The sequence below is a fragment of the Balaenoptera borealis genome, assembly GCF_965194805.1.
Source record: "Balaenoptera borealis genome assembly, chromosome: 5".
Classification (NCBI taxonomy): Eukaryota; Metazoa; Chordata; class Mammalia; order Artiodactyla; family Balaenopteridae; genus Balaenoptera; species Balaenoptera borealis.
Window position 1 is genome coordinate 59365295 of NC_138862.1, and position 12220 is coordinate 59377514.

At 39.1% G+C, this 12220-nt stretch overlaps 1 protein-coding gene across 1 annotated transcript in view; it reads right to left on the minus strand.

Annotated features, from left to right (window-relative positions):
* Positions 1 to 671: 671 nt before the first annotated feature.
* CCDC80 (coiled-coil domain containing 80) overlaps positions 672 to 12220 on the minus strand; it is a 32847-nt gene continuing 21298 nt past the window's right edge. Inside the window, exons 5-8 of the mRNA XM_082394666.1 lie at positions 10538 to 10686; positions 4816 to 4919; positions 2268 to 2348; positions 672 to 1181 (exon numbers count right to left, since the gene is read on the minus strand). Of these exons, the coding sequence (XP_082250792.1) occupies positions 835 to 1181; positions 2268 to 2348; positions 4816 to 4919; positions 10538 to 10686 (681 nt within the window). The 3' untranslated portion in view covers positions 672 to 834. The remainder of the gene's footprint in view (positions 1182 to 2267; positions 2349 to 4815; positions 4920 to 10537; positions 10687 to 12220) is intronic.

Sequence of the window (12220 nt, forward strand, 5' to 3'; positions counted from 1 at the left end):
GGAGCAACTCGGCCCGTGAGCCACGATTACTGAGCCTGCGTGTCTGGAGCCTGTGCTTGGCAATGAGAGGCCCGCGCACCGCGATGAAGAGTGGCCCCCGCACCGCTATGAAGAGTGGCCCCCGCTTGCCACAACTAGAGAAAGCCCTCGCACAGAAACGAAGACCCAACACAGCCATACATACATACATACATACATTAAAAAAAAAGAATGTAAGCAGACAAGAATAGCATTAAAAAAAAAAAAAGAAAGAAAGAAAGAAAGCCCTAGAATTAATTATGTTTAAAGTAATGGTTAAAAAAAAAAAAAAAAAAGAAATTCACAGTATAGAGCAGAGCTGTCAATCATTTTTAGACTAACATTCAAAAAGGGTTAAGAAGCTACCTGCTCTGTCTGTCCCATCTGCTCAGATGTTCATCTGAAAATATCTGTGCTGTGATCTTTAATTTTCTTTAACAATCATGGTTTTCACTTACCAATTAATACTAAAAATACTAAAAAGAGAGGTATAAATACTTACGCTATAGAATACTGTATTCCCGATCACGTCCACCATATTAAGAAAAGGAAAATATCCATTTTCAATAACATTATTCAGCACCAGATCCTCTCCAGTTAGACAAACAATTCTTTTAAACATCTTTATGATTTAAGGCTTCAGTAACAACTCATGAGAAGGCAAAAGTTTGCTATTTATTTAATCTTGGAAGAACACTGAAAGAAAAAGGCAGGGAATGTAGGCAGTGTGGAAGAACTCTCCTTTACATAGCTGGCCACATGTGGCTTCAACAGCTGCAGGGGAAACTGGCTGGGGCTAAGGTTACATATTTCTGTTCAGTAAGGGTATCCATGGTGGTAACTCTCATGATGACGGTAGTCATCCTGGTAACCATCCTGGTATCCTTGATGGTAACTATGGTAACCATAGCCTGCATACTCATCTTCTGGGCAGCGCATCCCCAGTGACTGCTGAATAGCCATTTCCTGTCTCCGGAGTTGCATCGAATCAATTAAATCATACACAATCACCATGGACCACATTGGGGAAGGATACCAGGATTTCACATTTCCATCTTTTCCAACTAGAAGCATGGAGAAGTACTCTGGGCTCACTTGAAAATAGTTACGTATGTCTTTCACCAAATGGGCTGGTACGTCTTCTCGCTCCACAACAGAGCTCCCTAGAATAGGATTAGAAAAGTTGTTAGCGGATTGAAGAGGCAGCACTCAGTAAAGCATCAAAGTGAGAAGAAACCACTGTGAGAATAGAGAGAGGACCCAGGAGTCTCTTCTCTTCAGCTCAAAAATCCAATTTAAAAAGTTTGCTTGTTTTTTCTACTAGCAAAGAAATGTCCCTGCTGTTCTACAACATTATTAGTGTATCAAACTTTGGGGCACATAATGCCTCCTTATAGGAGTGTTACAAAGTATAAAACCAGTCCCTTCATTTAATCCTGGCAAGATCAACCGCTTTAAAATTTGTCACTAACAAAGATTATATTGTTTATATTTCTAAGTTTATTTCCAATTAGCTTAGTTTCTTTGCGGGTACAGTTTTCCTTTTGATGCTGTTGTCTTTATAACAAAACTCTTATTTCATTGTCAAAGGTGAAAAATACCAATTATCTAAGAGCTGGGAATATATTTAAACTATTATCATTAGTGAAAAGAAGAAAGGGAAGGGAGAAGGGCACTGACACTTTCTGGGTATCTGCTCTGTCCAGTACTGTGCCAGGAATTTATACACATTATCTCAGGTAAAGTGCTTGATCTTGGATGGAAAGACTGGGTTTACTTTCTGAAACTTTTAGTCACTGTCATTTTCTTTCAGCTTCTCTGAGCCTTTTAGTATATGTCCTCATCTGTTGCAAGGGAATCAGTGAGATATGACCTTTGTGCCTCGTAAAACTATTTCGAGAATTAAATGAGATAACATAGATGAAAATGCTTTGTAAGCCAATAAAGCCCCATGCAGACAAAAGAGAATGACTTATTTCAGTTAAGAAAATGGATATTTTTGCTGTCACTTATGATTTTTTTAGTAAAAACAATATTAGTGCTGTGCTCCCCTTCCCCTTCTTCTACATCCATCCTGTGTACACACACACGCACACACACACACACACACACACACGGGCAAACATGAGGAGGGAGGATTTTGTGACCTTTCTTCACCTGAGGGGTACACCCACTGCTTACATATAAATTAACGTAATTTAACTGAACTTATCAGTAGTTTATACTGTTTTAAAGTAACAACACTTTACCATTAATCGGGAACAGTTCTAAAACTCCCCCTACTTCCTCTCCAACACCTAAAAGCTTCAGAACAGTTATGTGGCGCAGACCTAAGAGAAAAAAAGAAAGCGGTAGAATCTGTAAGTCTTCTTTCACTTCCAAAGACTGGATGTCTGAGAATTAAAAATCTCTAAGTTTAAAAAGAATATAAAACATAACCTGATTAGGTAAAATAATTCATTTTTTTTAAAGTTTTTTCATTAAAAAAAGTATTTAAATACTTATAAAATCTTGAAAAAAGACTAATTGCAGATTTTAGGATTAACAACAGGGTCAGATGTGGTCTGGTTTTGTTTTGTTTTTGCAGACTGAAATAGAAGAATTTGCTTTTAAACTGTGATTCTCACTCTACTAAATGACAAACCAAAAATGAAGCCATCGAAACTTTAAAATATCTAAGATGATCTAAGCTGATTAGTGTTCTGGAAGAAAGTCATGCCTAAAGTTATAACAGCTTGCATGGATAATTTAATTTTCTCTCAAAGAAAAGACTACAGACCCTAGCCGTTGTGATCGTTTAAGAAATCATTCTGGCTTCCGCAAAGGAAAGTTTGTCAGTTTAGAGGGCAGGTTCTTAGCACTTCTTTAGAAGACTCAAAGGGGTAGCACAGCAGGCACAGCTTGCTTCCCAGCCTCAGCTAAAGTTTCAGGAAAGGAAAGAAGGTCATGCCTTGGTAGCTTGTTGGAATTCTTTTGAAGATGAAGCGCATATGAAAAGATTCAGGAGAAAGAACACAGGAGGACAAGGAGGCTCTAGATTCATCCTATTCAGATTTCGCGGTTTTAGACAAAATCCGGGCCTAGTCATGGTACTAACTGGGAACTAAATATGAATGTGGACGGTGTTGACTGTCCAGGGGAGAAAACTGAAAGCCACCATGGAGGGCTCTTTTAATGAAGAGCTGAAATCCAAGCAAAATGCTATTACAAAAAAAATTTTGTGGCCTTTACTCTTCCCCCAGAGAAGTGAAGCATTTCTGTTCTACATGTTGTTGAGTCATGTTTTCAAAAGGGAAGATCATGAATTTAATTATCCCTTAAAAACATGACTTGTTCACATTTCCTGTCTACTGCAAAAGTGTTTGACTAGGGCTCTGTGCAGAGATTCAAAATGAAACATCACCTAAGAGCTGCTGCAAAGACATCTGTAGAAAATTAGCAAACCATGATTTTATTAATATTCTTATTGTGGAGGGTCATTAACTGCTCTAAAAACTTCTGTCTTACCCAGCACTGTTGGTGGCTATACACAATATAAATTTTGCCTAAGAATGCTGGCACAGTCAAATCTTCTTTACATATACTGATATAAGTTCTGAAAACATTAACCTTGTTAATAGGAGTATAAATAAAAATTCACAAATTTTCTCATTGTTTTTACTGTTATGAGCTCGTTTTCTGCCTTCTTTTGAGTTATTATTTCATATCTTAAAATTGAAATGTATTTATAATGTTCAGGTACTGGGTCATAGCAAGGGCCAGGCTCTCGTAATGTTTTACAAGACTTATACCACCACACCACCTTTTATAAATCAAACACAGTTTTATAACTAATACATGATTCTTCTTCCTAATAGAAGTATCGAAATAATACAGATTCATCTATGTTCCACTTATGAATTTTTTAATCTGTGGTCCCCTAGCTACTCTTCCCCCCTCTAATGACTCTCTCAAAATTCTTCCTCTGCAGAGGTGTATCTTACATGAGATTTCAGTTGTGATTTCCACTTTTGAAATTGCCATTATCTCTTTGGTTCAAAACAGAACTTAGTAATAAGTTCTGTGTATTATGCATTTCCTTTCCTTTCTGTATGTCCATATTCAAAATCATACTAGCTCTTTCTGACCACTAGGATAATAATGCTTGGTAAAGAAAGCATACATTAGTTTTCAAAACACTGAGAAATTTACTGCAAATAATGATAGTAATAATAAACTGCATTTCTCTTTGACCTGCTTGTCTTAAAGCATAAGGTTCTGTTTAACAGATCTTGCTGTCTTCCTGGTGCCCAGTTATAGATCAAAATCCTTTCTAAGGGAACGGCAATATAGTACAGTGTGCTTCAATCCATTCATTAATTCCCAAAGCCATTCCTGTTTTACAAAAGATATTTAATCTATGGAGAAGTACTCAATGTTGGTACCTAATTATTACCTAAGTAAATGATAATACCTGAGTTTTATGATCTTGAGACAAGTTTTTAAAAAGCAAACAAGAAGACAACATAATACAGATCACTTAAAGCAGCAGGTATTTTCAAACACTTTAATGAAGAACCTGAGAGGGCAGAATACTGAGAAAAAAGAAAAAAGAAAAACAGACCCCAGTTGACTAAGATTCCAGTCTGAAAGCAACTTTATCCTCAGTATAACTGAGTAAGTGTCTAGGAATCTACAGTCTGGACTGGGGAATATTTGGATGACCTAATGTTCCATTTTAGAACTGACCAGGAAGAGAGTGGTATGGGAAAGCAGTGATGCTTTAAGACAAGCAGGTCAGTGATGCTTCCCACTCACCAAAATTGCATGCCTGACCACTGAGGGCAGAGAGCTGCTGTGAATAGGCCCAGTCTTCATCATTAGGCGCTGAGATCACTAGCAGCCGCCTCCTCCATCGGAACCTGGAAAAGAAGCAGAAGGCCACAATGGCTGCTTCAAACAATAGAGGCCAGTGTGAAAACACAGAGGAACTTCGGCTGTCATTTTTTTCCTGTGCCCAGAATAAAAAACAATGACCCTTAGAAATATTTCATAGCTCCTCAAAGCCTAATATTAAACTGTATTACCACATTTCTTGCACTTTTTCGTTTGTAACTTCACAGTCTGCCTACTGTGACATTTGCGTGATGTGTTAGGCATGAGTCTGGTCATCAGGCATGAGTCTGGTCCCCATGCCTGATGAGGTCACTTAGGGAGAGACGGAGCTCTCAGATACAATGAAAACCAGCTGATATTGTATGTTAAATTGTAGCAACAGAAATAAGGGAATCAGAAAATAACTGAAGAAAACTCAAGTTCTGGTAGAGTTCCCTAGGGTTTTTGGGTGGGGCAGGGAGCAGTGAATATATGGACAGGAAAGAGTATGGAAAAAAAGGAACTGAATTTTAAGTAGATGACAGTGACAGGAAGAAGGAAAATAGGAAAGTGTCTCAAACGGTCAAGGAGGGTTCCTGGAAAAACAAAGCCCTATGTACCTTCCTCAGTAGCCAGTGGCTCTTCCAGGGGCAAATGCTACTTCTAAAATGTACCCTATCATCATAGTAAGAACCACCACTTACAGAGTACCCCTATGAAGTAGAATGGGGCTAAACCTAGAGCCGTAGGATTTTAGATTATATGATAAACTTGTTTCTGCTCTTACAGCGCCAACACGGCAGGGCAGTGGAAAGAGCTTTTGTCTTACAGCCAGGAAGCTTGGTCCACATTTTGTCACTGCCACTTTTTGGGTTCCCTGAGCATGTCACTCTGTTCATCTAAGTCATAGTTTTTCCTTAGCTCTAGAATCCACCTCAAAGAGGTGTTATAAGAATTAAACTCTAAAACCCATCAATGTAAGTTATGCATGTGATGGCATGGATATAGATCATGTCTTAATCTGCAGGCTTCTAGGTTTAGAACTTTGTCCTACAGATGGATAAGGTCCATTTCCCCATTAACAGATCTTGGACATTGTCTATCATGATGTCATACAACAACCGATTTAATCCTTACGTTTGTGTATCATTTTATAGCTCACTTTCACCTACACAATATGTGATCCTCACTAGAGTTCAGTGAGGGCATGACTTGTTTTCCCCATTTTACAGATAACAAAACGAGGCTTAGAGAAGTGAGGTAACTTGCCTGACTAGTAAATCTAAGAGGTGGTACCAAAATACAGATTTCTCTGACTCCTGGTGCAGGGCTTTCCCTAGTCTACCCCCTCAGAGGTGCTGATGCTTGGCTGGCGTGTCAGGGTCCCTAAGAGGATAGGAAGGAGAGAGGGTGTGCATCCAAGGGGCCGCTGCATGCATCTGTCTCAAATTCCACCTTCACTGGAGAAGGGTTTTTTGCTTTCTACCCTCAGCGCTGGTGACTGCGGGGTGTCAATGCACTCATGGAGCCGGAAGCCACTTGATTTTATTCATGGCTTCTCTCCCTGTGCCCCTTCAAGCCTCACAGTGAACAGGAGAGTTTTCAGTCCCAAAGAAAATGGCCTCTTAGGGGAATAGTGGTTTGGATGAATGAGAGAAAATGATAGTCTGATGAAATACAACCTCTGAATGGGCGCCTGTAGCAAGGCTCGCCAAGAATTGCTTGCTGTGACATTACATTAGCTTCCTCTGCTTGTTTTTCTTCAAAGGGAAAGAAAAACTAAAATCTCCACTGAGGATAGGAAGATGAATGTATTTGCATAAAGGAGGGGAGAGGAGAGTCTGAGACTGTCTGAGGTTTCCTGGGAAACGGAACAGTGACGGCTCTCGGATCACGAAAAGGGTCTCCTGTATCTTCCCTGCTTCCTTAGGAGGCATGCCAGACCAGCACCGGCACCCCAGCCAGCACCCAAAGCAGGCCAGCCTTCCTGGCCTCACACAGAGCTTCAGGGTATCCTGGAGGGAGCTATTTTGGGTGAGGTCTATTTTAGCTTGTTTACCTGTGTGTACCACTGAATGCTGTCAGACTGGAGAAGGATGGGATCTGAGACTCCCTGTCCCAGACAGAATCAAGAGAAGGTCATTTCCCCTAAGTGATCATTCTTTATCCCACAGACCTTTACCTTAAGATACAAGGCCCCAGCTCCCAGCACTGAAGGACAAATGTTAATGGAACTAACTTCTGTGGGAAGTAACAAGAGATGTGAATGTGGCCCAGATCCTTATTTTGGACAAATTGTTTTTCTGTCACTTTACTTTGTCAGTAAATAGAAAGTCTACAAGCTATACATGTGTTTGCTTCTTTTAACTGGCATTGCCAAATTAGTGTGCATTTGCCCACTCTTTAGGGCTTCTGTCTCAGAGAAAGGTAATTATAGCCTGAACCATGTGAGTGTCACTAAAAACTAGATTGGCTTCAGAGTCTGGTCAGCTGAAACCAGGCTGTATAGACCCACCAACAATTCAGCAAATATGAAGGAAAATTCCCATTTGGATATTCCTTTATTTATAGAGCGGTTAGGTAGAAAAAAAATTATTTTTTCAGTTCTCTTTGCCTGGGTTTCAATTCTGAAGGTGTTTATTAAATCTCCTCTTAGCTCTCCTTTGATGACAAAGTTCTCTAACTAGGACCTGAATAAATGGCCCTAATACTACTAATAACCACCATTTATTGATTACTTGTTTTGTGCTAGGTTCTAGCTCATTACCTTTAGTATCAAATTTACCTTTCACAACAATCTTAAGAATAGATAAATTTATTATGCCCATTTTGCAAATGAAAAAACTAAAGCCCAAAGAGATTAAGCAATTGGCCCAAGGTCACACAGCTAATAAGTGGAGAAACCAGGAATCAACTTCAGGGCTGTCTTACTCATGCCTTTAAGTAATACACTATTCTACTTTAATTTTTAAGATCAGTGATAATTGTCAGCACGATGATTCCATGACCACAGGTCATAGATAGCCATAGGACATCTAACTTATAATCCTATGCCATTCTGAATATCCATAAAAGATGTATGTTCCTGAAATAGTAGTGAATATAAGAGCTCACAAGGCTCTAACATTAGAAGGAAAATACATTTACATTATGTAGGGCCCTATCCAGTTCAAAAGACTTTAGATGCAAAATATGTGTAATGTCTTAAGAATCAAAAAAATATAAATTCAAATCAGTGATCAACTTGAATGAGCATTGCAAGCTTTGTGAGTGAACAAAAGTGAGATAATGTCAGTTTTGCCTTTCAAGTTTTGAAACCCATGACACTGTGATTATAAAAAGACCCTCTGCCTGGAAATGGTGAGAATAATCCCTCAGAATGTCTGCAGTTGCAGGTCTCATGGCTGGACTAAATCCTTGGTTATAAATAATATCAATGAACTGGATGGCTACTGCTCTGGAGATCAGGCTGTGTGAGTTTAATGGGTTGGTTCAGTGGGTGTGCCTCTTTCAGTCCTAGAAGATTTAGAATTAAGAAGAGGAAGTTTGCAAAGAATCAAAATTGTAGTAATAATATACATTTCTGATTTTCTTTATATAATTTATGTTCTTGTGAAACTGAAGACAATTTGGCTTAAAATGACAGCCTTGAAACTCCAAACTAGAATGTGTAATTGAGTATTTGGTTTAGATGTATAGTTTTAGGTTGAAATCTTACTAAGCGTATACAGTTATTGGAACATCTGAGAAAACTTTAGATTCACTGTATTTACAAGATTAACTTATCAAACTTATGGCTCATTTAAGTACTCAGAAAGGTTTTATTTCAAGGAATTGAAAGAAATCTATTAAATGTAAAATGGCTGTTTGGCATAATGACATTGTTTAATTACTGAGTTCATAAGTGAGATTAAACATTATTCAAAGCCCCTTAAGAGTGATAGTTAAAATTTGCCAGGTTATAAATAAAATGATAAGATTTAAAAACCTAACTTAAAAGTTTAAGAGAAAACTAAGGTCTTGAATTTATAACTTGGATATATTTAACACTATTGGTTAAAATCAAAAGTAAACTTCTAAAGAATCTTTTCTGCCTAAAAAAGGAGAGAAAGGTAAAAGAAATAAAAAGAAGGGAAGGGGAGAGGAAGAAAATACCTCAAGGACAACAGCAAGCTCTTATCCTCAATCTTCTAAATCACTGCCATCTAGAAGGATGACCTTGAACTAAAAGTTGATATTTCAGAGCCCCCAGGATTGGACAAGAAGCCATCGGCCCAGTAGAGCCTTAGAGCCCTTTCTCAGCCAGGAGAGTGGCCTGAAGACTGAATGAGCCTTATGTCCTTAGGGAGGCATGCACCTTTCATCTCCACTCCAGGTATTTGCACTGTACTGAAAATTTGGATGAAGGCAGAATCTTGGGTTCCTTTCAGCTCTGAAATCCTGTGGTTTTAGGAGTATTTTTCTTCACTTCAAACTCTGGGCCTCTGGGTTCACACTAAAAATAATTCACATTATATTTTCAAAACGAGTGTTAGATAAGAGCGTGGACTTTGGGAACCAGATTATCCTGGGGCCACTGAGTTCTAGAACTGACACTAGCTCAGTGATGAAAGTTATTTAATCTCCATTAGCCTAAGTTGTCTTGTCTGCAGCAAGACAGTAAACAGTATTTAGATCATGGGATTGTTGTGAAGATTAAACTCAGGAGGGAAGAAGAAGTGCTTGGCACAAAAGGTGATTACAGCAACCCTGGAGTGGAAGTAGGGCTACTTGCTGTCATTATTTTCATGGGTGAGAGATTTTTAAGATAGGGTTAATTGGAAGCATAGGGGCAACATACCTAGAAAATTGTAAACTGAAAACTTGGATGAATGGCAAGTCCTATGCTCTTTACACATCATGTTGTTATCTCTTAAAAGACCCAAGCTTCCTGAATCTAGAGGAATTCAGATTATCCATTTCCTAATCACAGAATTCTTGATGCCTAGGTGAAATTTCTGCATCCTTGCACCTCTTAAGGTCCCAAGGATTTGTAGAATTTTCATCCAACATGAGGGAAGGGATGGAGAAGGGAAGAAGTAGAGTGATTTTTTTTACACTCTTTTTTGTGTATGTACTAGAGTTTCCCTATAATGGTTTTCAATAAACCATACTCCCCAAGGAATCAGGGAGCTGGGTCAAGAGGATTTCTCCTTTTGAGGTCTTGGTGGAGCTTTTGTTCTCTGCAGAGTTGGAAAGAAGCAGAAAATCAAGCAGTGTTCCAAATCCTGTTTGGAACTAGAAAGGGCCCAATAAATATGTAAAATAAAAGTACAGTATACAAAGCTCTCCAAATTGACTGACTGAATAAACTAACACTCACAGAAGTTCAGAATTCTGTATCTGTGCCAAAAAAAAAAAAAGGCAGAAAAAAAAGAAAAGACCTATCCAAAGCCACCAAATTAACACTCAAGCTTGGAGCTGACCCCAGCCAGCCTTGCAACCAGAGCAACTTCCAAAAGGACAAGACTAAGCCTGGTGGCTAGAGTGCCGTGAAGGGGACAGACGTCTCACAGGGAAGGTCACTCTGCACACACATGTCTGCTCTGTGTTTCTCTGGGGTTTTCATTAGCTCACTCAGAACACTCTCCCGTCTGCCTCCTCAGGGTCTCCAAAGGTGATGTACCTGGATAGGAAGTTCTCCAGTGACTGTTTCTTGTCTTCCTTGCAAACAATGCCCTCCTTCTTCTGCTTTTCCATGTCTTTGATTCGGGACTGGAAGGTATCAATCACATCGAACACAGACTTCATTGCTATAGGCACCTCATAATATTGCTGTTGAAGGAAAAATAAAAAGCATATAATGTATAAAGGTGTTTCTTCCCTATGTCCAGAGGACAGAGAGCTTGAGAGAATTCAGGGTGGCTCCAGGGAAATCAGAGCCTGGAGGGCTCTTTGATTTATAAATTCTCTCCTGCAGTAGTACCTCTGCTGATTTTTTGAGGTTTTGAATCCACAAAACAAAAGCCTTTACCTTCCATGAAGGTCTTAACTTCACTCTTTTTATTGGGAAGGGTCCATGCCTTCCTCATCACACATATTCTAGGCTCACTTCCCTACCTCTGGGACTAAGCTGGTTCCTCTTCACTATACAACTGGAGAGAAGGTCAGAAACACTGTACTAAACACAAGAAAACAAACGGAATAACATATTAGAGTATCTGACCTGAGCAATAACGGTAATTTTCCACCAGAAGGAGGCCTGCTCTGTGGTCATCAGAAATCTACATAAACTCTTTGTGATTCCCAGAGACTATTTTATTGAGCGAGCATTACTTAAAATTAGGTCATGTTTGCTCAGAAAAAAAGTTGGAATCTAACTTTTTTGGGGATAATGAAATTCAGTTTCCTGCATCAAAGCTGTCTGGACTTAGAACAGCAACCTGAGGTGGATTTGAGGGCTGGCTGATCAGCATAAGTGCCCTCAATGGGAATTTAGTAAATCATGGAATGTGAAAGCTGGCCAAGACCTTGGGGATCATCTAGTCCAACCTCTCACATTAGAGGTGGCACAACACAAATGCAGAATGAATTATTGAAGGGATCTCTCTCCAGATCCAGAAAAATACTGTAGGTTGAATCAGCTATTCTAATAGCCCAGGCAGCTTTTTTTAAAAGGATTTTCACGTAAGCATGGGCTCTGGAGTCAACCTGCGTGGGTATGAAGTCCAACACTAACTGGGTGAACTTGGGCATGTTACTTAACTACTCTGGGTCTCTATTTGTCCTCTGTGAAACAATGATAATACTTGCTATTTATCTTAGAGGTTTGAGACAAAGATTGTAAACATCTGAGGTGAGTGCTTGACATAATGAAAGCACTCAATAAAGTTAGTTATTGTTAATATTATTATGACTACATGGCACAGTTTTTCAGGGTTCAGAATCTCTGTCCTTATCATAGGAAGAAAGTAGGTGTAAAACCCTACTGTCTTGCCCATGTTGGATCAGGAGGTAAACTTCCAGGTCCTTTCAAAGTAGGTCTATGTTAAATCTGGGTTTTCTGAAAACAGAAGCTAAATACTCTTTACTTTTTATCACCAGGGCCTGGCTGGTGATAAACATTATAGCTATGCAACAATTGTCTGGTGAATCCATGACTTTGATGTTACAGAAGAATTTAGTCTGAGTCAAGTAGCTGGGCCATAGGTGGTCATCCAATCCAATATTTTCCATAGACCACATTTCTAGACACAAATTCTACAGGACAATGGGAACTATTTGGACCATTTCAAAACCTTCCCATTTATGAAATAACTTGTGCTTAGTCATATGTCTAATAGACTCATTGACAAAAAATTGAGTTGCT